The sequence below is a fragment of the Dermacentor variabilis genome, chromosome 8, assembly GCF_050947875.1.
Source record: "Dermacentor variabilis isolate Ectoservices chromosome 8, ASM5094787v1, whole genome shotgun sequence".
NCBI classification, from domain to species: domain Eukaryota; kingdom Metazoa; phylum Arthropoda; class Arachnida; order Ixodida; family Ixodidae; genus Dermacentor; species Dermacentor variabilis.
In genome coordinates, this window is record NC_134575.1 from 102,621,231 (window position 1) to 102,645,255 (window position 24,025).

At 45.9% G+C, this 24,025-nt stretch overlaps 1 protein-coding gene across 2 annotated transcripts in view; it reads left to right on the forward strand.

The window, feature by feature from the left end:
* Positions 1–24,025, forward strand: part of LOC142590498 (fatty acid synthase-like) — a 177,394-nt gene that overhangs the window by 8,236 nt on the left and 145,133 nt on the right. For both annotated transcript variants that reach the window (XM_075702660.1, XM_075702661.1), the window contains exon 2: positions 19,797–19,948. In XM_075702660.1, coding sequence (XP_075558775.1) covers positions 19,816–19,948 — 133 coding nt within the window. In that variant the 5' untranslated portion in view covers positions 19,797–19,815. The remainder of the gene's footprint in view (positions 1–19,796; positions 19,949–24,025) is intronic.

A 24,025-nucleotide genomic window follows, 5' to 3' on the forward strand; every position in this document is an offset into this window, starting at 1 on the left:
ATCGTGCACTCATTAAACCCGAATCGAACTATTCTGTATCAGAAAAAGAATATCTCGCTATAATTCGGGCCATAACAAAATGCTGTCCGTATCTCCATGGCGGCCCTTTTGACGTGATAACTCATGATCACATTCGCTGTGCTGGCTGTCGTCCTTAAAGGAACCATCCCGTCGTCTTGCCCGATAGGCCCTTGGACTGCAGGAGTATGACATTCGAGTGCTGTACTGTTCTGGTCGAAAACACTCGGATGCGGGTGCCATGTCTTGTTCGCGACTAACCGACGAGGTTAGTTCCCCGAAGGCATTATTGGCAGAGTTTTAACGCGATAGCGTTAAGGAGCTCGTGTCGCAGAAAAGCCGGTGTCGTCGGCGTCGGCGGCGTTGGCCGTGAGCGATAAATCACGGCAGGCACTTCATAAATAGAAAGCAACCTTCAAGATGGGCTGGGTGGGAATCGAACCAGGGTCTCCGCAGTGTGAGACGGAGACGTTACCACTGAGCCACGAGTTCGATGCTTCAAAGCGGTACAAAAGCGCCTCTAGTGAACGCGGTGTTGCCTTAGAAACGAGCTGTTTCTAAGGCTCAGGCGTGCGTCGCTTGCTCAGGCGTACATTTCGTTGTCGCGCCGAACGCTGCGTTGCTCGACGCTCACCGCGTCCGATGCGGGGCGCGTAGTCGCTGCGCCGTAGCCCATTGTCTTACGCCCCTTGGCGGGTCGACGGGAACGCTGTCGCGTTCCACTCTTGAAGGCGAAGCTTAAGCGTCCTCCAATTTTTCCTTGCTGCCATGGACATTCTTCTGGAGCAGATGAAACATCCATTGATTGTGTCCATGCTGAGTTTTTGTCCACCCCATCGACACACACTACAAATCGCACATTACTTCGCAAGCACATCACTTCTCCATTCGCGACTGGCTCTTGTACCGTCGCAACTACCTCCCGGACGGCCACAAATGGTTGCTTGCCATCCCTCGGCATCTGCGTTCGGATATCTGTGCAGCGTTCCACGACGACCCCTAGGGTGCGCATGCAGGCGTATTGAAGACATACGCGTGTCCATTCCTTCGTTACAACTGGCGGGGGATGTATCGATTCATCCGTCTCTATGCCCGCTCCTGTCTCGTTTGCCAATGCCGCAAAGATCCCCCTCATTGTTCAACCGACCCATTGTAGCATTTGCGTTGCCCGGCATGTGCTTTTGATCGAGTAGGAATCGACATTTATGGACCTCTGCCAACTACATCAGAGGGCAATCGCTGGGTAATCGCGGCCATCGACCATCTTACGCACTACGCGGAAACTTCCCCTTTGTGCAGCGCTTCTGCACGTGACGTCGCCTGGTTTCTCCTGCGCCACATCATCCTTCGCCACGGAGTTCCCAGGGAATTAGTGACAGAGGCCGCGTGCTCCCCTCCAACGTCATCGACATCAAAGAATGCCGCATGATTAATCACACTATTACCGCATATCATCCGCAGACTAATGGCATGACCGAGCACTTTAATCGCACTCTTCGTGTCATGCTGGCCATGTACGTTGCATCCGACCAAAGCAAATGGGACCATGTTCTGCCATTTCTGACCTACGCTTACAATATCGCCACGCAGACTACCACGGGACTTTTGCCCTTCTTTCTCCTGTACGGATGCGATCCTTTTTCCACAATGGATACTATCCTTTTGTACTGCCCTCACACCACGAAATCCACTGCCTTAGCCGCAGCTGCTGCACACGCAGAAGAGTGTCCCAAGCTATCCCGTATATTTACGTTAGAAGACAAGTAACCAACGAGAAAAACTTCCCATGCTCCTGTATCCTAAGCTCCTTGCTCGCTAGTGTGGCTTTGGGTTCCAGACCCTAGCCCTGAACTGCCACCCAAACTCGCGTCGAAGTTCCAGGGCCCATATCGCGTGATCAACCGAACGTCTCCGGTCAACTATATCGTGGAACCCCTTGAGCTACCTTTGGATTATCGCCGTCGAGGACGCGCAATTCTGCATGTCCAGCGCCTGAAGCCGTGCTATGATTCGCCTGTGTGGTCCAACCCGTAGGACGCCGGGACGGCTTCCTTTTCTGCCGGGAGATAACTGTACTGTTAAATAAGGAGCAGTGGGGCTGTGGCTATGAAAGAGAGAACGACGACGAGAGAGAAAAACCTTGTTTCGGGTCTCGATCGACTGTACCAGCTCTCGCTGCTCTAGCGTTTTAGTCGCGAACGCTTACTGCTCAAAGTGCTTCGCGAAAATAGTAATTTGCTTACTTCTGAAAATAATTATAGTAAATAAAAATAAATAATTTATAAAGTGAAAATGAGACATCCACCTAATGGTAGCAACTGCTACAAAAGAAACCCGTAAGCATGGTGTGTCAAAATAAATTAGACGTGTACATGTTTCTCAAAACCAATGGCACACTTCCGCCTCAGAATGCAAATCATCTGCTAAAGCAGCAGTTGTCTGTACATGTGCGTTTGCGCATACATGCGAGGGAAGAAGGGAATAAATATTTCCTTAAAAAAGTTGGCATAAAAAGAGGTGTGAAGCAGCAGGTTAGGGGGAGAAAGAACGTGACAAAGGTTAACAATACCACATGGTGATAGCAGCTTAGGCGATGTCGAGGGGTTCTGACATAAAAAATAGGCGTAGTGATACATATCTGTTTTGGTAGTAGTAACATGAATGATACCATCACTGTGTTATGCTCATCCTTTGGCGTTACAGACGCATGCAGGGTGTAAGCTGCAGCGACTACATGATGTGGGAAGTGTGAGTGCATCCATGTGCGCTTGTATCATCACCGCAGTAACGAGATGAAATGTGAGAGAGAAAAGATGCGTGGATACCAAGTTCTAATCAACTGCATTACATGTGCCTAAGGAGGCAGGACATGGCCATGACCTCAAGGTACGAAACTGGCCGGGGAATTTTATCGCTTGAGAGTATGGCAAATTTTTTAGGTGTTTTAATATAATGCACTACCACAAAATGTTTGCGAGAAAGCACTCCAGGCTATATGCTCCCTATGTACAGGCACAAGAAACCATTTGGTACAGGAAAAACCATTTCAGGGACTGTTTAAGTTTGACAAACCTTGTCTCTTTGAATAGGGATATGTAGGCCCTGCTCACCTGCTACAAGCATTGTCAAATAGAAAGCTAGCCTATCAATGCATAAGTCTCTAAAGAAAAAATAAAATTTTTTGTACGTGAGTAAACCTACGAAATGCGTAGATGTCAAGTGGGAGTAAATCTGATTTTGAAGCATTGGGAAGATGTCAGTGTTGTACACTGTTATGAAGTCGGGAGGTCCAAGCGGCCACAAAGGTGCCACGGTTGGTGCCATGCCACATGCCAGGAGGAAGTGAGGACCAGAACGGCACACCAGAGATAATCAAAATGTATTATATACCTATTTACATGAATCACAAGAAGCGCCCTATGGCCTACTGCATGTCACTGTTTTTATGTCCGAACCTCTCCCACAACACTCCAGCTCCGCTTTTTATCGATTTCATTTCCCCCTTGCACTCGTCGAGAGCGTTCACTGTTCTTCTTCCTCGTCAATCACATTTGTTGAACCATATATAAAATCCCGCCATGAAGTCGAGCCATTCTGCCATACTCCGCCTTTAACGTGGCGAGATCGCCTCGTCATGCGAGGCAACCACGTGGCAATTTGGGAACCTCAAATCTCTACAGTTCCCACAGAAGTCCTAGGCACTGAGCCCTTTAATTCAAATAATGACGTCTCCATGATGGCGAGCTTGGCAGCTCTGGGTGGTCGAACAGCCGAAGGTACAGACATAATTGCTTATCCAATAGTCTCAGCTAACACTGATTTAGTTGCCAGACCCCTGGCCTTAAGAAAACGACGAAGGGTTCATAGCCTTACACAGCTGCACGTATGCCGGTGAAGCATGCTTTGTCCCGAGGAACCGCCAAACAGAACGCAGAGATCTTGTGTTTAGTCAACATCATTAATCTATTGCACCTGTTTGTTTTCCCATGTTCCTAACATTTGAAGCTTGCGCCACCCATACCTTTCAGAGACAGACATTTAGTTTCATTATAGATGACCTGGAAGGGCGTGTGCATGTGTATAAGCTTGTACTCGCAAGTAATTTATGAAAAAGAAAAATTGCCATGCACTAGACTAAAACCTAGCAAAAAAGAAAACTCTTACAGGTTTCTCTAAAAAGAATGCTTCATAGTTAAAGAAAACTACCTGCTAGTCCTGAGTTTGAACTTGGAACCAAAACCTTTCTAGAGGGGTCTATGCGAGGTATGCGAATGCTGTTCTTGACCCGTATTCTTGAACCTTATCAATGCCCTCGAGTTGGTGCAGAACCATGCGACACTATTTATTCTGTCTAATTATTCGTACAATTCAAGCACCTCAGCACTAAAAGCCTAAATAAGCTTACCCGATCTAGCCTCACTCCGCAGAATAACACATCTTAACCTTCTTCATAAATTTTTCCATTCTTTGCGTTTTGACAACCCGTACATAAAAAGAGCACATCGCATTGCCCGTGCCAGTCAATCTAACACAGTATAGGCCCCAGAAGCGCATTCCGTGATTTTTCAGCAATCATATTTTTCTGCGCACAGCACGAGATTGGAATGACATGCCAATGAAAGTTGCCACTGTCATCGACCCATTTACATTCAAGGGGCTCATCGAAAACATCCCATTGTAACTTGTAGTATCTTTGTTTGGCATTAACCACCCATTCCCTCATGTAGTGTCTCAACAAGACATCTATCAGGGAATAAATAAATAAATAAATAAATAAATAAATAAATAAATAAATAAGTAAGTAATGCCAGTGACTACCACAGAAAAGAAGAAAGCACAGGAAAAGCATTGGCAGTTTCTTACATGAACAAAAAAAAACAAAAAAAGATGGGTCTGGTGGCATAGGGTGATAAAAACACGGAGAAAAAAATGATAGACACACGATCACGCATCATGCACGCCAGGTGGGAGGTTGTGGTTTTTGCAGCTGTTTGCACAAGCTTTGGCACTGTACAGAATTTGCCACAAAAATGCTCCACAGTTGGCCACTCAATCAATTTGCTGTTGTTATAGCCTCGTGAGCAGCAAGAGTAAGCTGCTTCATAAAATTAGTTGAATTCGCAGTGTTCAGCTGCACTGAACTACATGTAGCATCGTTTGGTTTGTGAAGTGTGTCAGTTATCTCGAAGGGAAATGTACTCTGATACACATGCATTCAGGCAGACGTTCCAGATTCAAAAAGCACTAAAAGACCAGAGCAAAACGTTGACCTAACAAAGTGAGTGCACTCACAATACACAAATAATAAACACAATTTCAAAAACAGGCGAAAGCAGTGCTGCCTCACCTCAAAACATCGTTCTCACCTTTTGCTTTCCAGTTGGCCGCGTAAGCGCTGCGTATTAAGACTCAAATGTCCAGTGCAATGGCTTTGTCACTGGCTAACCACAAATTAAGCACTAATGATGATGTCTGCATGTCAGAATTAGAGTGTTCTCTTCAGCTCCTACTTTGTGACTCATGAGCCGGCCTTGTTTCCATAAGGCCGAATCCAGATCCACAAGGCCACCACTGAACTGCAGTTTTTCACAGGAGCGTGGACAGCTGCATCAATGAAGTTTTCTATTTTTTACGCACTGCAAGTGCGCAGAGTTTTTTATCAATCATTTAGTTCACGGACACAGGCGTAATTTATCCTTTTCATTCAATGAAGAGGTGTAAACATCCGCGACAAGCTATTGAACGTGTTTGTGTTTTCTATCCGCAGTCGCTGAGGAGGCTCAAATAATACATAATGCCCGTTTTCTAATGTTAGCTTCGCCGCAACGCACTACTGTTACGCGGACAAGCATACGCAATGTACTGCGGTGAAGTATACTGATACTGTAAAGTGGCCACTGCCACTGGATATAGTGTGATACTCGCCGCGCTCGCTTTCGCGTCTCCTGTCACGGTAAAAGTATAGATGCGCCTAATAAATGTACTGGCAGACTTTCAGAAATATTTCGGACCTATCTGTGGTGATTTGAGCGCTTATTTGACCAGCCTAGCAGGCCTAGCAGGCTCTGTATACAAGATTTCAAGGGGAATTTGGTACGCGCTCCTGAATTATAGACAAGGAGGCACACGCCTTATAGTATCTACGAATATGTATCACGTAGGCGATCAGTGTTGCTGTGCAGCTTTCAAAAGGGTCTATATGCGGCTATGAAACATTGTATTGCGAAAGCGATTTTTTCGCACTTTAACATACAGGATACGGTATGTGTTCCAATCCATCGAAGCATCGGCGCGGCTTAATGCTTTGCCACTGCTGCTGTACAGCTGTCACATGATCTACGGCTTTTAAAGTGCTTGGAAACGTTCCGTTTTCTTATTTTCACATAAATACAGTTGAACTCATAAAAAATTTCCGTTCCCGCGAGAATCTCGTGAAGTGCGTGGTACAGTCAACGACACTAATGAACACTGCATCGCCAAGGTGTAATGCTTTGCAATTAAAGTCATCCGAGAAGACATCTCGCTTCCAAACGTATGCCCCGGCGACTATCAGAATTTAATATGCTACCGTTGTAACAAAACGCTACAACTTCACCTCGGACACGGCTTTCTCGCCTAGCCAGCCGCGAATTCTGTTGATACTGTGATGCCAATTCGGCTAGGGACGAACGGAGGAAACAACGTTCACCCCCGCAGTATTAAGGCGAAGACAAATATCAAACACCTACATTTGACATTCCCCACATTTCCTTCTCGCAACCATTAGTCCTCAGGCATGCGCGAAAGAGCAGTTAAATCCAATTTTGTTGTGCTCGTCCCCTAGTAAGTGCGAGCTTGGCCACGGATGCCTTCTTGGCCTTCTCTGAGCGTTGCTAGGGGGCGGGAGGCTTTGAGCCGTGGTCGCCAAGCGGCTACTGACCCCCCCCCCCCCCCCGCGGATATCACCCGGCGAACTGCTTCACTGGAGAGGGTCCGGAATGCAACAGGCGTCGCACCGTCGAGATAAATGAACCGACGGCGTTCGCGCCCTGTCCGTTTGTGCTTCGACGCTGCGTACGTTAGCGGCACCTCTTTGCATGTCTAGCACCTGCGCTTGTCCTGTGGCACAACAGGCGTCGCACCGTCGAACGATGCGCGTCCACCCAAGACTAATCACATTCATGTCTAGCCAACGACCTTGGCACAGCCGTCATACCGGGCTTAACGATGATTACATACCTAAGCACAATAATTACAGCCAAATCAAGAGTTACGCCGGAAACCTGTAGCGTACGCGTCAATGATGCCCATGAAAGGGCTAGTCCGGCCGCTCAATACCTGTTCCAGTCGTGTAAGAAAATAACAAAGCGAAGGGCAATGATAATATCCCGCAGGGGCGTCTGCGTCAGCAGGCCTTTGGTGTGTGGCGACACCACGTACCCGAGCACACGAGGGTTGGACCCTCCCGCGTGTAGCCGTGCGCGGCTTAGCCGTGTCCGGCGAAAGGGGGATCCTGGGGGTTGAGCCGATGCTGGGTGTTTCGACCTTTAAGGCCCCCCGGCGGAGGCAACACGCCTCTTTGGCCTCTGCTTCACGTAGGCGGCAGCCCCGGACTGACCCACCCGGGGGAAATCGGCAGTCGCCTTTTCCTGTCCTCCTCCACGATCTTCGTCTTTCTCTGTCACCTTTTTCATCTTTCCTGTCTTCTCTTCACTTCTTATTACTTCCTTATTTCCTGGCGGCAAGGGTTAACCTTGTGCATTATGCCCAACCTTGGGCATAGGTATTTGGTTATATTGGGGATGTACCGCTGGCGTGCGCAGAACTAAATACTTCCCGTCCTGTGTCGTCCCCTGGTTGGGCTCCATGGTGGGCGGCGGCCATCCCTGCCGAATATATTATTATTACTAATGGAATCAAATTTCCCTCCACTCCCTGATCGCTCCTTCAAGAGGGGGCGCACCGAAGATTCCTTCAACTTCTTCATGAGTCACAAAGAAACATTCCCAAAATACCATGTTATTCACAGTCAACATGAAAGGAAGACAGTCCGAACAATATCTCCTTTTGTTGTGGCAAAATCATTGGCAAACTCCATCGGCCCAGGTTACAAAGTAACTAAAATGGGAAGCGGCGATCTTCTTCTTGAACTTCGTGACAAGACACAGTACAGTAAATTGTCAAAACTAATTGCTTTTGGGGAGATTCCAGTTTCAGTAGGCCCACACAGATCTTTGAACACTGTCCGCGGTGTCGTCTCTGAAGATGACCTGCTCGATCTTAGTGAAAGTGAGCTACTTGAGGGATGGCAAGATCAAAATGTAGTAAAGGTCCAGAGAATAACGATTAGGCGTGACGGCAAGGAAATCCCCCCAAAACACATAATCTTAACTTTTGGAACTAGCAACTTACCAGACTCAATAGAAACAGGATACTGCAAACTCCGTGTAAGGCCATACATTCCTAACCAACGCCGATGCTTCAAGTGTCACCGGTTCAGGCACGGTTCATAAAGCTGCCGAGGGCGCACTACTTGTGCAAAATGTGCCTCAAACGAGCACTCATCTGACACTTGCCCTTCCACCACCCATTGTGCTAACTGTGACGGGGATCACCCAGCATACTCCCGTTCTTGTCCATCCTGGAAAAAAGAAAAACAAATCATCGAAATCAAAATCAATCTGAACCTTTCCTTCCAAGAGGCGCGCAAGCGCTTCTCGATGAACCAATCTAGTCCGTCTTACACCGATGTGGCGCGCAGGGGGGCAGCGCTACATCATTCGGCGGCCGGCCATGTCACACGGAGTGTGACGGCGGTCACGCCACCAGCCCCCCCCCCCCCCCCCCCGGCCGGAACAGCCAGCGCTGTTCGGGCCCCCTCAAAGGAGGAACAGCAGACCCTCGGGCCTGTTGAACCCAGGGCCACTGCGCGTGCAGATAGGCCCACCACCCCCGCGAACGTGCCCGCTGCGCAGGCACTATCCACCGCCTCAGACTAAGTGATGGATACGAACACAAATCCGGCGTCTCAGACGCCCAAGGAACGGCGCAGCTCCCTCGAGCGCGTCCGGAAGATAGAGAGATCTCGTTTCACGGGGCCTGGAAAGGTCCCGTGAGATAATCTAATCTATATTTCTTAGACACGCAGCACAAAACAGATACATTATGGATACCCAGATAATACAATGGAATGTGAGGGGTTTACTCCACAACCTAGAAGACATTAAGGAACTTTAACAAAGGAACACCCCAAAGGTGCTGTGTGTCCAAGAAACACATCTTAAACCTTCGCAAACAAACTTCCTTCGAATGTATGGCATTTTCCGAAAAGACCGCAACGAGGCCCTTGCCTCGTCGGGCGGTGTGGCAGTAATAGTAGATAGGAGTGTTGCTTGCCGGCAGTTACGGCTTAAAACGTCCCTAGAGGCCGTTGCAGTCAGAACAGTACTTTTTAGTAAGCTGCTGACAATTGCACCCTTATACATTCCTCCCAACTGTCAACTCTCCAAAACTGAATTTGAAAGCTTTATTGCGCAACTTCCGGAACCCTACATTGTCGTTGGAGACTTAAATGCCCATCATACCTTGTGGGGCGACTCTAGGTGGGATGCCAGAGGGCGTCTGGTTGAAAACTTCCTCTTCAGTACGGGTGCATGCTTGCTAAATAAGAAGGAGCCAACATTTTACAGCGTTGCGCACAAGACATTTCCATCTATAGATTTATCCATTGTTTCAAGTACAGTCGTGCCGTACTTGGAGTGGAATGTACATAAGCACCCATACGGGAGTGATCATTTCCCGATTGTTTTAAAATTAAGGAAACGGGACGAATGTTCTCCACATGTACCCCAGTGGAAAGTTGACTCAGCGAACTGGCAGCGATACGGAGAGCTAACATATATGACCTGGGATGATATTCGTGCACTCAGTATTGACGATGCAGTGTCATATTTAATCGCATTTATTCTCGACATAGCGTCAATATGTATCCCTCAAACAAATGCATCGCCTAAAAAACGACGTGTTCCTTGGTGGAACGACGAATGTAAGGAAGCACGAAAGAAACAGAATAAGGCTCGGAATCAGCTCCGTGACTCTCCGACTTTCGAAAACGTTAGCAGCTTTAAGAAAATCAAATCAGAAGGCAGAAGAACGCGCCGCTGTGCCAAAAGGAATAGCTGGCAAAAATACATTTCCGGAATTAACTCTTATACTTACGAAAGAAAAGCCTGGAACAGGGTAAACAAATGAAAAGGCCGGGAAACTCCATCCTCTACCATTAGTAAACACACAAGCAGACACTCTTGAGGACCAAGCTGATTGTCTAGGAGCACATTTCGAGCACATTTCCAGTACATCTCATTACACAGAAACATTCCTAAAATACCAGCGACTAGCAGAACAGCTGCATTTGGTTCGGAAAAGCACATCAAATGAAGCATACAATCGTCCATTTAGTATGGCTGAGCTGCGGGCCTCACTGAACTGTTGCAACAAGTCCGCTCCAGGAAGTGACAGAATAATGTATGAGATGATCAGACACTTACACCCTGAAACCCAAAAAAACACTACTGTCACTCTTCAATTCCATGTTCTCTGCCGGCTACATTCCTTCTGCCTGGAATGAAGCTATCGTAATCCCCATTCTCAAACAGGGCAAGGACCCCTCCTCACCCAACAGTTATAGGCCTATAGCTCTGACAAGTTGTCTATGCAAATTATTTGAGAAAATGATTAACCGTCGCCTAATACATTTTCTTGAAAGCAACAAGATACTCGATCCCTTTCAATGCGGTTTTAGAGAGGGTAGATCCACAACAGATCACCTTGTCCGCATCGAGACAAATATCCTAGATGCCTTTGTCCACAAACAGTTTTTTCTATCAGTATTTTTAGATATGGAAAAGGCATACGACACAACCTGGCGCTATGGAATCCTCCGTGACCTGTCTGAAATGGGAGTTCGAGGCAACTTGCTGAACGTGATTCAGAGTTACCTCTCCAATCGCACGTTCTGTGTTAGAGTTGGTAACGTTCTGTCTCGTCCATTTACGCAAGAGGCTGGTGTTCCACGAGGTGGCGTGCTGAGCTGCACTCTCTTCATTGTCAAAATGAACTCGATCCAGACTGCCATACCACGTAGCATGTTTTATTCTGTATATGTGGATGACACCCAGATGGGTTTCAAATCATGTAACCTAAGTATCTGCGAGCGGCAAGTACAGCTTTGCATAAATAAATTATGTATGTGGGCGGACAAAAACGGTTTCAAGCTAAACCCACAAAAAATCACATGCGTCCGGTTTTCTAACAAGAGAGGCATACTTGCGGACCCCGCAATAGATCTAAATGGAGAACGGCTGTCTGTGAGCCATGAACACAAATTTCTAGGAATCCTTTTAGACAGTAAGCTGACTTTTGTACCACACCTGAAGTATCTGAAATCAAAGTGCTTCAAGACTATGAATCTCCTGAAGCTCTTGTCACGTACCTCTTGGGGAAGCGACAGACGGTGCCTTTTATATCTTTACAAAAGTCTAATATTAACACGGCTTGACTACGGAGCAATAGTCTATAATTCTGCTGCACCTAGCGCTTTGAAAATGCTAGATCCTATTCACCACTTAGGTATCCGCCTTGCTACAGGTGCCTTAAGGACTAGCCCTGTGCAAAGCCTCTACATCGAATCAAACGAATGGTCATTACACTACCAAGGGACATATTTAACTTTCTCGTACGCCCTGAAAGTTAGCTCAGATGTTAAACATCCTAGTCATGCTACTATATGCGACTTGTCCACTGCTAGGCTGTTTTGTAACCGCCCGGCCACTAGGCCTCCTCTGTCCCTCCGGTTGGAAGCACTCTCAGGAAATACAGGGGTCCCTCTTGTACACAATGTCCTAATGGCTCCTACAGGGCTTCCACCGCCTTGGGAGTGGCAGACTATCAAATGTGACATCTCCTTCTTAGAAATATCGAAAAAAGCACCTGAGGCTCACATACAATCACATTTTCATGAACTTAAAGAGAAGTATTCCTGTGACGAATATTACACAGATGCTTCGAAGTCTCCTGCTGGTGTTGCTTACGCAGCTCTCGGACCCTCATTTTCCACATCAGGACCACTAAACCCACACACCAGTATCTTCACGGCAGAAGCATACGGTATACTTTCGGCTATTAAACACATAAGGCGCAGAAATGTCACTAAGGCTGTTGTCTTTACAGACTCATTAAGTGTTGTGAGAGCCGTATTAGCTTACGAAAGCATAAGAATCCCGTTTTGAATTAGCTGTATAGTTTGTTGTGCTCCGCATATATCTGCAACCAAACGTTTATTCTATGTTGGGTACCTGGCCATAAAGGTATAAAAGGCAACGTAGCTGCTGACGAAAACGCTACGTCAGTGAGTTTTAGTGACACAGATGGAAATATCCCCATTCCTGCCACAGACCTAAAGCCCTATCTGCACCGTAAATTGAGGAAACATTGGCAAGCAGAGGGGGATACACAGACATTGAATAAGTTACATACTATAAAACCAAGATTGCGGAATTGGTAAGTGACAGAACAGCACGGTACAAGGAAGTACTTCTTTGCCGATTAAAGATAGGACACACTTACAGTACTCACTCCTACCTCTTGACTGGCGGGGATCCTCCTACTTGTAGTGGATGCGGCGATAGCCTGACAGTCCTCGATGTTCTTATCCAGTGCCCTGCAATAGAAACGGAGAGGAAAAAGTATTTGCCTTCTGCATATCGGGAAAATATACCTCTCCATCCGGCATTTTTTCTTAGTGACAAACCGTTTTTAAACAGCAAATAGTCTTAGATTTTTTAGCCGAAACCGAGATTCTGAACATCATTTGGCCAGGCAATTTTTAGCACGTGACTAACAGCCCTGCATTCAAGGGCTCTCTTGAAACTCTGGTGTCAGTGTCGTTTTATTGCATAATGCATTAACGACAGCTCATTGCCATAGCTCACATCACTGCCTAGTCACCGTCATTATTTTAGCAACTATATATTCTACACCACTTACAGCTACAGATTTTAGGCCCTTTTACAGCCATGTGACATCTACCATGAGGAATTCATTGTGCACGCCATCCATAATACATCGTCAACATTACCACTTGTCATGGCGCTCTTTGGCCATACCTGGCCCTTGCGCCATGAAACACCACACATCATCATCATCATCAATGATAATAAGGGGGGGGGCATCGTTGCCTCAGGCGCAGCTTTTGGAGACAAGGAGGCGGAAAAGCGTCGAGTTATTTTTGCTGGGGATTCAAACATGCGTAGAGCCAGCGATAATATAGTGGGTAGGTAAGGGCCAGTGAGTCCAAATTATCGAGGTGCCAGAAAAGCCAATTAGAGAAGTGATAGCGAAAGCCAAGCAACACGTGTTGGACACAATGGAGGAAAGATACCTATGGGGGGTAGTGGTTGGAGTTATTGACGTACTGCAAGGACGGGGACAGGGAAAGCGAAGCAAATAATCAAACGGGTTAATAATCAAAGGCATAAAACTAGAACTGTCGAAGTATGTGGAAAGAATGATCTGCTAGGGGAACTACAGAATAGGTTCAGACCAGGCAGGCGCTTAGAGGATAACAAGTCTGTACTAAGTCAGTGAATGTAGATTTCACTAGATAAGAATACACCTTTATGAATAGCTTTTCTAGATATTGAAGGAGCCTATGACAATGTAGAGCGGGTATCGTTACGGGATATTGTTAAGCACGAAGGCATACACGAAGATTTCGGGAAGCTGCCGAGGGATATATTTTGCGACAAGGTCTAAAATGTAATGAAGTGTTTGAAATTCACCAAGGACCGACGCAAGGATACACTCTGTCTCCATTATTGTTGCTGACGCATTGTTGTTGACGCTTTATTTTAAGTGCGTAGAAAAACGACTGCAAATTATCCATTGGGGGTTCAGCTATCCTAAATGTGTAATGGGCAAATGGTGCAACAGGAGGTCCCTGGAATGATTTGTGGGGACGACATTGTGTCACTTGCGGACAATGCAAGAGGTTTACAGAAACTTTCGAATACCTGGGCCAACGCAGCGACAAATCTAAGCCTTAAGTTTAGCATATAGAAATCGTGACTTATGAGCGTTAATAAAGAGACTGGAGATTAGGGGGTGTCAATTGAACAGCAAGTCATACCCATATTCAAGCAATTTAAGTGCATGGGTGTATACACATACGAAGGAAATGCTTACTAAAGCACCCACCAACATAATCTCGGAATAAAGGAAAAGCAAAATGCAGCAATGATGACACATAGAGCATTTTGAGCCTAATAAGTACGAGGTCTTGCGTGGAATCTGGAAACGAGTAAAGGTGCCAGAGTTAACGTTCGGAACGCAATCCTGTGCTTAAAATCGGATATCTGGTTACGGCTAGAAGTTAATCAAACAACGGCAGGCCCGTTAGCTTTGGGAGCTCGCGTTAAAGCCACAAATGAAGCAGTGCAGGGTGACATGGATGAAAATAATTCGGCAGCTAAAGTACACAAGTGCCTGCACCTGAAAAGTATGGACACAGAATCGAGAAAGAGGTCAAGGAAGTTGTTAGTAAAGTATACAGTAATTGAAAGTATAAATAGGAAACCAGGTGTAATGAGAAACAAGGTGAAAGAAACAGAGACAGAGAATTGGATGCAACGAATGGATACAAGGAAAACCATGGAGAATCACAAGAACGCGAAGAAAAGAATTTGAACTGAAAATCTGCATGATAACACAAAGACATTGCCTTGATATTTGAGCCTCGAGTTGGTTGCCGAAGGACAAAAACACTTCGAAGCAATGATTGGCAATATGATGCATTTGTATGCTGCAGCAAAAATGTGGGGACCACTCAGCATATCCTTATGCAATGAGAAGGGATTGACCCAGTGAGGCCCGTAGGTAACGTACACCTTCCGGAAGCGTTTGGATTTAAAGTACACGGAAGAATCAACCCGTCAGCAGCAGAGATAAACAAGACCCATTTATAATTTTTATGGAAAAAAGCGGTACCTATGCGCTACCTATGCCTGTAACGGATACGACCGCATCCGTTACAGGAGTAGGTAGCGCTATAAGGTAGATAGAGATTGAGGAAGAAAAAATGATGGAAACGAATACAAAAATGCTAGAATGAAAAACATGTAGAGAATACCCGAATGAATTAGGCACGCTTGGTCACTCTTTGTCGCCGCCTCGTTTTAAAGTAAATAAGTCATCATAATCATCATCAGTCGTTCATTGGGGAATAGTTCATAGCAGAAAGTGGGTCTCCCTTTTTAGATATCGGTGCTACCCGTGCATATTGCCAGTCCAGTAACGAGACTAAAAACCTGACGGATGTCTTAGATAACCACAAGAAAACGAGCTAGAGGTTCCGCATAACGACGAAGGAAAGTATTTGGTATATTATGGGGTCCTGGCGATTACTTAAAATTGAACTTGGAAGTATATATTGAGTACGCTCTGATCAGATATAATGCCCATATCGGGAATTGACGAGGCCGCCTTTATTCGTGAATATTATGTGTGTCGAGAAAACACCATGAGTGTGATGAGTAACAATTTGCGCTATCGCTTTCGGATAAACAATTTGCTCCGCTTGGTGCGTGGTTTTATTTGTGGTTTCGCCGCGTTTTTTGATAAAATTCCAAAATCTTGGGGAACACCGGTGATAAGGTAAGCAAGAATCCTTCTAAACAGTGGCGTCTCGACCTACAACCCGACTCTGAACAAAATGGAACGAACTTCATTTAAACGCTCGAATAAAGAAGCTTTCTTTCTCGCACATCTCGCTTTCTATTTTCAATGAATAATGTTTCTATTCACCCGTAGTGGGAACTCTGCTGGCATTCCTTATTTTCTTTTGCGTGCCCTCAAACTTGTCAATGCACTAAATGAACATGCCTTTGAAGTTCTCCCAGAGCTGCGGGACACGGTTTTAGTTAAAGCATATGATACGTGTTTCAAGGTAATCTCATACGGCAGTCACACGCTCGTGAGTAAACGTCATAATTCTAGGTGCACGCGTTCTTTGAAAACGCCCAGCTTTCCGTGAAAACAAGAAAGACGCAAACACGCGATAACATAAAGAGACCGTACAGAAAGGGCGCATTGATTGAGGTAGTGATGAAGAAACAACACGAGATCTATGGGGGCACTTAAGCTGCTAGAAAAATCTGCCGCCTCTGGTGCAACTTGTAAAACATTGTGCGTGATACATTGCACTTACAATGTAAACAGAATGAGCGTGATTCCAAGCAGTTCCAGCAAATAGCCAGTAGTTGCCGGAGACTGTCAACGTTCTTTGTGGTGCTGAGCCAAGTGGTCGTTGAGCTTTATTATATAGTCAAGTGCCCAATTTTGTGCTCTGTAGATAGCATAACAACACAAAGAGTATCCAAGCATACTGAGCTAGACGCGCAGACTTTCGCTACCTTTACTTATGGTAGGGAGCGGCTAAAATTACGAATGAACTACTACAGCCTCTCTGTGTTCGAAAAATATTGGAGGGCGGCAGAATTACATCCATAACGTAGCTCGCACTACGGAGCCATGTTTTGGTTATCACAATTGCATGTGGGTTGCGGGTTACAATGAGTTCATCGAGACTGTCAGTTATATTGACTATTCTGCCAGCCTTAATAAGCAGCAGCCTAACAAGTTTTGCCTCAGCAGGCCATGAAAAGGGCTTCGAGCACTTCATAAAAAGAAGTCGCCGGCTTCTGAGGTGAAATGAGCGAGGTGAAAGTACTAAGTTCCCAACAACAAAAAGAGAACCTATGACTTCGCAAAGAACTTAAATAGTTTAGGGCTGAACTGATCGAACCGAAACAGCAAATTAGGGGCGTGGACGCTGAAATCAGGGGCCTTCCTGTTAGAAAGGAGTACCTTAGAGGGATCTTGAACGAAATGGCAACCTGTCATCGGGGCCCCGCTAGCTCAGAATGCCATTGATGTCGTGCATGGAGTTATGTCTGTTGAAGCAATTCTCGCACCGTTATGCTGACTCTAATTACTGTCGCTCTTGGACGACGGATAACTTCTCTCCGCGCGTTAACTGAGCAGGACGGCGTAGGCAGCGTGCGCAGGAAAGACGAACGAAAGAACATCGCTCTTCGAAATTTGCTTCGAGACTACAAAGGACTCAGCGCATTGGGAATCATCACGTCGACGGCCAAGATGTTTTTCCGTGCATCTAGCCTCACGTCGTTGATCTCATTTGGAACAGTCTTCTCAAGAGAGGACAGTGCTTGCCTGTTGAGGACGCGCAGGCTGTCAGTTGAGTTCTGTGGCACAAACAGGATGGTATGAGGCCATCGTTGAGGTGGATTTTTTTACGGTGAACGAACTTGAATTCGAAGATGCATTGACGATCCTTCGCTTGGCTTTGAGGTGCAAGACAGGTTCAAAACCGTCTTGCGATGATTCGTCAGCTCATGCGGAGTACAGTTCATTGTCCTCGCTGCCGCTAGACATTTTTTCTCCGTTGCACGTGGCGATTCCCGCTGATGAACCGGAGTCGGATGGGGCCTCGGAACTTTGCACGTCCATCACCGCGAGATGTGGGGTGGCAGACCCCACAATAGAAGTGGAAAATCTAGAAAAACAGAGACACGGACATGTTGTGTTCCGCAGGAGAAGCACATCGTCGCAGTCGTCATATTGCCTGAATTCCGGATTCACCTGGTATTGTCATTTCTTTTTTTACGATACAAATGTATATTTCGCTTGGTTGGACATGTCATGACTAATTTATGACAGCAATAGTAAGACATCATAGCAGCAGCTGTCGAAAAGGCAAAAGAAGAGGCAAGGAAACCATGGCTTTAATTTATGTTCCTTGACATTATTTAAAGGGACTATATTCAATGAAAGAAATATTTTGATGCGCATTTATTTCCACGTAAATTCATTCACATATGGATGGCGGTATACCTGAGAAGATTGTAAATGAGAAAAGGAACTGATTTCGGTCCCCTCTTGCACCATAATAACGACCTTGAAAAAATTAAAGTAAACAAAACACGGCCATATCTGCCTAAGGTAAGGTTCAGCAATACGAGAGAATGTCATTCACCTCAACGTGCTATGACCGATGGCTTGACGTCTGATTGGTTGCCTGAGATTATAGTGCATTGGGAATAGAAGTCGAATTCTTTGTTCTTTAAACAACATATAATTCTCCTCATCGGCATGCCACTCTTCGCCGCAACCTTCTCCAGTGTGAGGTACTCTCCTTTACCACTACGCGCTATTCCGGACGACCTGACGTTTGATTGGCAACCTTAGATAATATTGAGTTAGAAATAAAAAACCGTCTCATTTTCCGTTCACCAACACCTGGTTATACTTATCGCTATTCCACCCTTCACAGCAGTGCATTCCGGTACGATATGGTCTCTTTCACCTCAACGTGGCATTCCTCACGACATCACGTTTTATTGGCAGCCTCAGATAACAGTACATTAGCATACAATTTGATTTCTCTACTTTCTTCAACCAATGCGAGCAACGGGTACTTATCGGTATTTCACCCCTGACAACATTGTCCCGCTGCACGAGGCATTCTCTTTCATGTCAAATTCCTATGCTTGACGACCGCACGTTTGTTTCGCATCCTGGAATAGAATTGAATTGGGAATAAAATGCCATCGTTCCTGGACATCTACTTCACAAGTTGCATGTGCTTCGCATTGCGAAGAACCGCGCAGGCTGAGCCGGCAGTAAAGTTCTTGCGCACCATTTTGTCGGAAAACATCGGCCTTATTGGTGCAGCTGCACTCGATATACATCTGGAGCATCAGTTCTTTGAGTGGGAAGACGCGACTGCCCACGTCACACAGGTATTTTATATTTCGACAAGGAAAACATTTCACCGTATACTAGGTAAATCTATGTCGTAGTGCAGGACAGACACTCCATACTTTACATTGCGTGAATCTATTATTATCCCTTCAATGGTGCTTCCAAGGAAATAAGTCGCTTGGGATGTAAACTTTATTTGTGTAGTCAAGCGTGCTTAAGTTGTTTGTATGACTGAGGGGTAATTAGAGCGTGAGCAATCACGGGATAGAAGGGCTTCAGTAATTATCAAAAACAATCAGAAGCCATCGGACAATGTCAGCAAAGAATGCACAGCGTACGTGAAGATCTTTTCTATTTCAATTTTCTATTTGACTCAGTAAAGTAACCATAACTCCAGAGGAAATTCTGATCAGCGTTGTACACGTAAGCTTTCACGCCTTCATCAATGCAATCTGGTATTTTCGCCACCCTCACAAGGGGTCGCAAAAGGGGATCACTAAGCGGATGTATGTTGCCGTTGTTTTTTTAACGCTGCTGCAGGCCGAATTGGCCCAAGTGGGTGTGGAATATGATAAAAAATAGCAAAACATGTAGGTACCAAGCATACACCATTAAGAAAAAGTTACATATATGAGTATTCGCACTAACAATTGAACTGTGTACAGGAACAATCCCTGCACCCGTAAAGATGTATATCCAAACAAAAAGCAAACTAATCTATCAACATATGCTCAAGTACCTTGAAAAAATCAGTGCCGTCAAAAACAGTTCTAAGAAAAGGGTTCCAGTTGGATATCGTCCGTGGGAAAAAAATCTATTGAAATGCATGTGTTCTTGTAGGATATGGTTTCGGCGCATGATCATGTGTGTGCCGAGTCTTTCGGGTACTTATAGGTTGGATAAATAATGGCATGAACATGTCCGTTTTACCCTTTAAATTTTTTCTCTCTCTTTTTCGTGAGTTTTTCTTGCTAGGCCAACATGAAGGACGAAGACATCGTGATCACCGGTTTATCGGCATACTTTCCCCAAGCGGATCACCTGGTCGAGTTAAAGGAGAAGCTGTACGGGGGTGTCGACATGATCACCGAGGATGACTCGCGCTGGCCTCCAGGTGCGTGGGAGAAGCTTTTCAAATAAACTAAGCAACCCCTCACAAGTTACAGCGGGAACTGTGGCGCTGTTACAGTGCTCAGATTAGATGTGTTTTTCCGGCAATAACTCTAATGACACGCTGTGTTGTCGAAACATCAATATTCGAACTATAAATGTCCACTAATACGTGTAGCAAGTATTTAGCCAGTTTAGTCGCGTGTTAGTAAAAGCGAATGCATGACAGAATGTCTTCAAGTATCGCGTAATGCGTCAATGTCCAAAGCTCGGACGCTGAATACTTAATTGAGAGCTTTTATCCGCAGTATGCTTTTCTACAATGAGTGCGTCCGTCTGAACAAATTGCTGCATTGTTACCAACTTCAATGAGTTACAACGTGTGCACGATGTGTGGACTTGTATATTTCACGTGGACGCAAAATGGACCCTTCCCAATGCGCCTGTGTGCTTCTTGGACTGTGCATTCATTGTAAGGAACTACGTGCTTAATACACAACAGCGCTTCTCGTTGTAATCTCGCCTAGCTGTTAACTCGTTATTTGTTCGTTGAAATGCTGCAGAAGATTTTGCGACCTATTTGCTAAATTTTAGAATAATAATTCAATGTTATATATTGCAAACGATGATTTCGACTACTTGCCAGCGTAAGAAGTGCGCGGCGTAAAATCTTCCTTTTATACTGGTACTGTGGATGAAAATCAAGTTGCAGGAGCAACTAACCGTAGTTCAAATATTTTAAGCGCAAGAATGACGATATAGGAGCTTTAACAAAAAATTGGTTGTTGATGCGAAAGTGTCTAATGGCCCATTGAGCGAAAAAGCAGGCGTCTGTCGTCTGTAGCTGCAAAATGGCACCCAAACTCCCATTTCGATTGGCTGCGGCGCCATGTCATGAGTGGGCCTCGACAGAGCGGAGTGGGCGAAAGCGAACACCTGCTGCGGCCAAAGCGCGCCAGAGGTTGCGTTAGGGGAGGATGCATCACCGCGACGCCACGTCACCCTTGCTCTCGCCCTCGGAAGGTGGCGCGCGGTTCGTATCTCTCTCACCCCCATTGGGCTCAGCTGCTGAGCCGGCCTGCCGCCCTTTGTAGCCGTTGCTGCGTGCTCGGTCTCTAGTCACGCAGGACGTTGGTGGCAGGCGACGCTGGCGCCGCAGGCTGCTACTGATTGCTGGCTCGGACCGCACGTACCGCTATGGTTCATTGAAGCATCACTGCGAGCCGGCCTACTTGTAATTCATTTATCGTGATACTTTGCAGTAAACAAATGGGATCAGAGGAAATATACAAAGACCGGTGCTTTCTAAGAACTAGTTTTTATATTTTTGGGGTATATAGGACTCATATTTCCGTAAAAAAATAAAACCGGCTGTTAGGAAGTGCTCGTCCTTGTGTATCTTTTTCGTCAGTGTTTGTTCAGCGCGAAGTTTTACGATGTATGGTATGCACATTACTCGCAGCGCAGAACTTTAAGGCCCGCTCAGCGACGCTCAATTGGACAATAATACTTTCACGTTCACAACTTATCAGAATTACATGGTATCTTCGCATTTTCTTTATTTTTTGAGGCCTGCTTTACTTGTGCGAAGACAAGTGCAGCGCCGTAAGCGTTCACAGGACATGCAGCCCGGTGGTTCTAATCTGCATCAAGCCGTGTGCTAAATTATTTATGGGTTGATCAAGGCGAAACCGCTAGATGGCTCATGGGCTGAAAAATCGGAAGACAGTCCGGCGTCATGTTGCCAAAATTCAAGCTCATGAGCCAGTAAGCCATCAAATTCTCCGTCAATAAATGAACTAGGTTATCTCTGTTCGCGTTGAACAGACACTCTTCTAAATAATCAGTGTGGCCACAAGAGTGCCTGCGAGCGGTTATCCAGCTTTTTTCGTATTTGCTGAGCAATGCACAAGTCTCTTAGGAGGTTTTGAGGAGTAGAAGTACGCCTGCGAGAACTGCACGTAAATCCGTTCTTGAAAGTTAGCGCTGTGTGTCTGTGCAATCTGCCTTTCCTTGTCCCCCTCATTCTGCCTTCGGTAGAAGAAAATAGAAGTCATCATATTGGCACGTGTACTTGTTTATCGAGCGACCGCATTTCATCGTCTAACAAGTATTATCGCTCAGCGCAGGACGCGCCTGCATGTATCGGAAGTCTCTAGAATGTTGTATCCGTTGTCGTCACCGAAGCTTGTGTAATCTGATAGCAGTTATGCGCCATGCGAATGGTGTTGAACGTTCTGGAAGACACGCGGGCACCAGCTATTACTCTGGAACATTCCATGGCTCATGAATGAAAGCCGACACGCTTGACCCGGTGATCCGATTTTCGGCGATTGCCGACTGTGTTCGCCGCTATCTTTAGGCTTCGAGCGTAGACTGTTTGTGGGGGCACAGGTTCACCAAATTAAACACTAGTTTCTCCATTCACAGTTTTTCTGCTTTCTTCACCGTCACTACCACGTGACAATATACACAAGCCCATGCAGCTACCCTCGTCGACGATAGTGTTAAAAAAATTCATTCATTGAACCTGCGTGTGTGTCCTAATGATCTTCATACACTTGCCACGACCATTCTAACGTGTCATTAACCACGCAGAACTAGTTGCCATGTATAGGCGAATGAAACAGACAACGAGTGCAGAGAAAGCAAGTAATGTGAAGCAGCAGCGTGATCGAATGATAATGTCGAAGTAATTTAATGAATGTCTCGCGAGTGCGCATGCTGTCGCCTCCGTCCTCTTTGGCGTATGCTGAAGTGACTGTCAGCTTCTTTTTTTTTGCGTCGTTTATGATGCTTAGCATACCTATTTGCATGTATCATGCGTTTTCCCCAAAAAAATTACCTTCTTGGCCTCAATGGGCCAAAAAGCAGGTTCTTGTTATGAGACACGTCGTAGTGAGCCACTGCAGTAAAACATTTTTGACTAGCGGAGGCCATATAAGGGTGCCTAAATCTAAGTACCGCGGGCGTTTTTGGGTTTCTCCCCGTTTGAACTGTGGCCTGCACAACTACGATTGAACCTGAAATCTCGAGTTCAGCAGTGTAACGCCATAGCTACTAAACTGCCCACAGCGGGCTTGCGTTCCTCGTAAGTTTATAAATTGTGGGGCAAAATCAATCTTTCTGCGCTTCTTGGTATACCCGTGCTGTAGTTATGCTAGGGCTGAAATTTATTTTTTTGCATTCATTGTACCTGTCCTGAAAATGACTTCGTCGTTTTCATCGGCGCATCGCCGCTTTTCACCGAAACCAGAGATCAGAATTACACATGTGAATTCATGAACCACAGGAACCCCTCTTTTCTATATTTCTTGTGCCTCGTGTAACATTCGAACGACGTCAGTGCTACATTCCAAAAATGTTTTCAACGACATACAGGTTAAACTAACGGAAGAAAAGCCAAATCATTCCAGCAGCCAAAATAAAGCGTCCGCAAAAGAATGCTCACTCTTTTGTGGACGCTTTATATCGCAGTGTAGTAGATTGCCATACGCGTCTGTTGGTAACCAATAGCTCTCATCAGTCAAGAACGGAGTTTGTGTGACTGAGCTTCTTGATACTAGAACTGTGCATATTTGTTGAAGCAGTTTAATAAACAGGCTGAAGTAGGCGAATATCGGCTTTTGAATTTAGAAAGTAATTATTTACTTCCGGAAAAAGCCGACTATCGCCTGCTCACTCTCGGCCGCGGCCGCCCGCTTAGGAATTGATCTTTGGCCACCCTGCTTATCGGTGTCGTAGCCGTCCGGTCTCGATAATTTAGGCTAGTTTTGAAAACTCAAGTAGCCTCGAACCACGTGGAATGAATGGTCAGACCACACGCCCGCTTGCGAGCGTGCGCTCACTTTTGGCCGCTCTTGGTTAGACGCCTTGGAAGACTTAGCTTCGTGATGAGCAATTCATAGCGATTGAAATAATTAGCAAGTTAGATGTGGCTCCTGTTCGTCGATCAAGCTGGTGCCGGACAAAGCCGGTGAGCACCACGTAACACAGCCAGACCGGAGTAGATGAGCGCGAAGACGCACTCTATCCCTGGCGTGCACAAAACAAACGCTGCAGCTGCGGTCTCCTACGCACT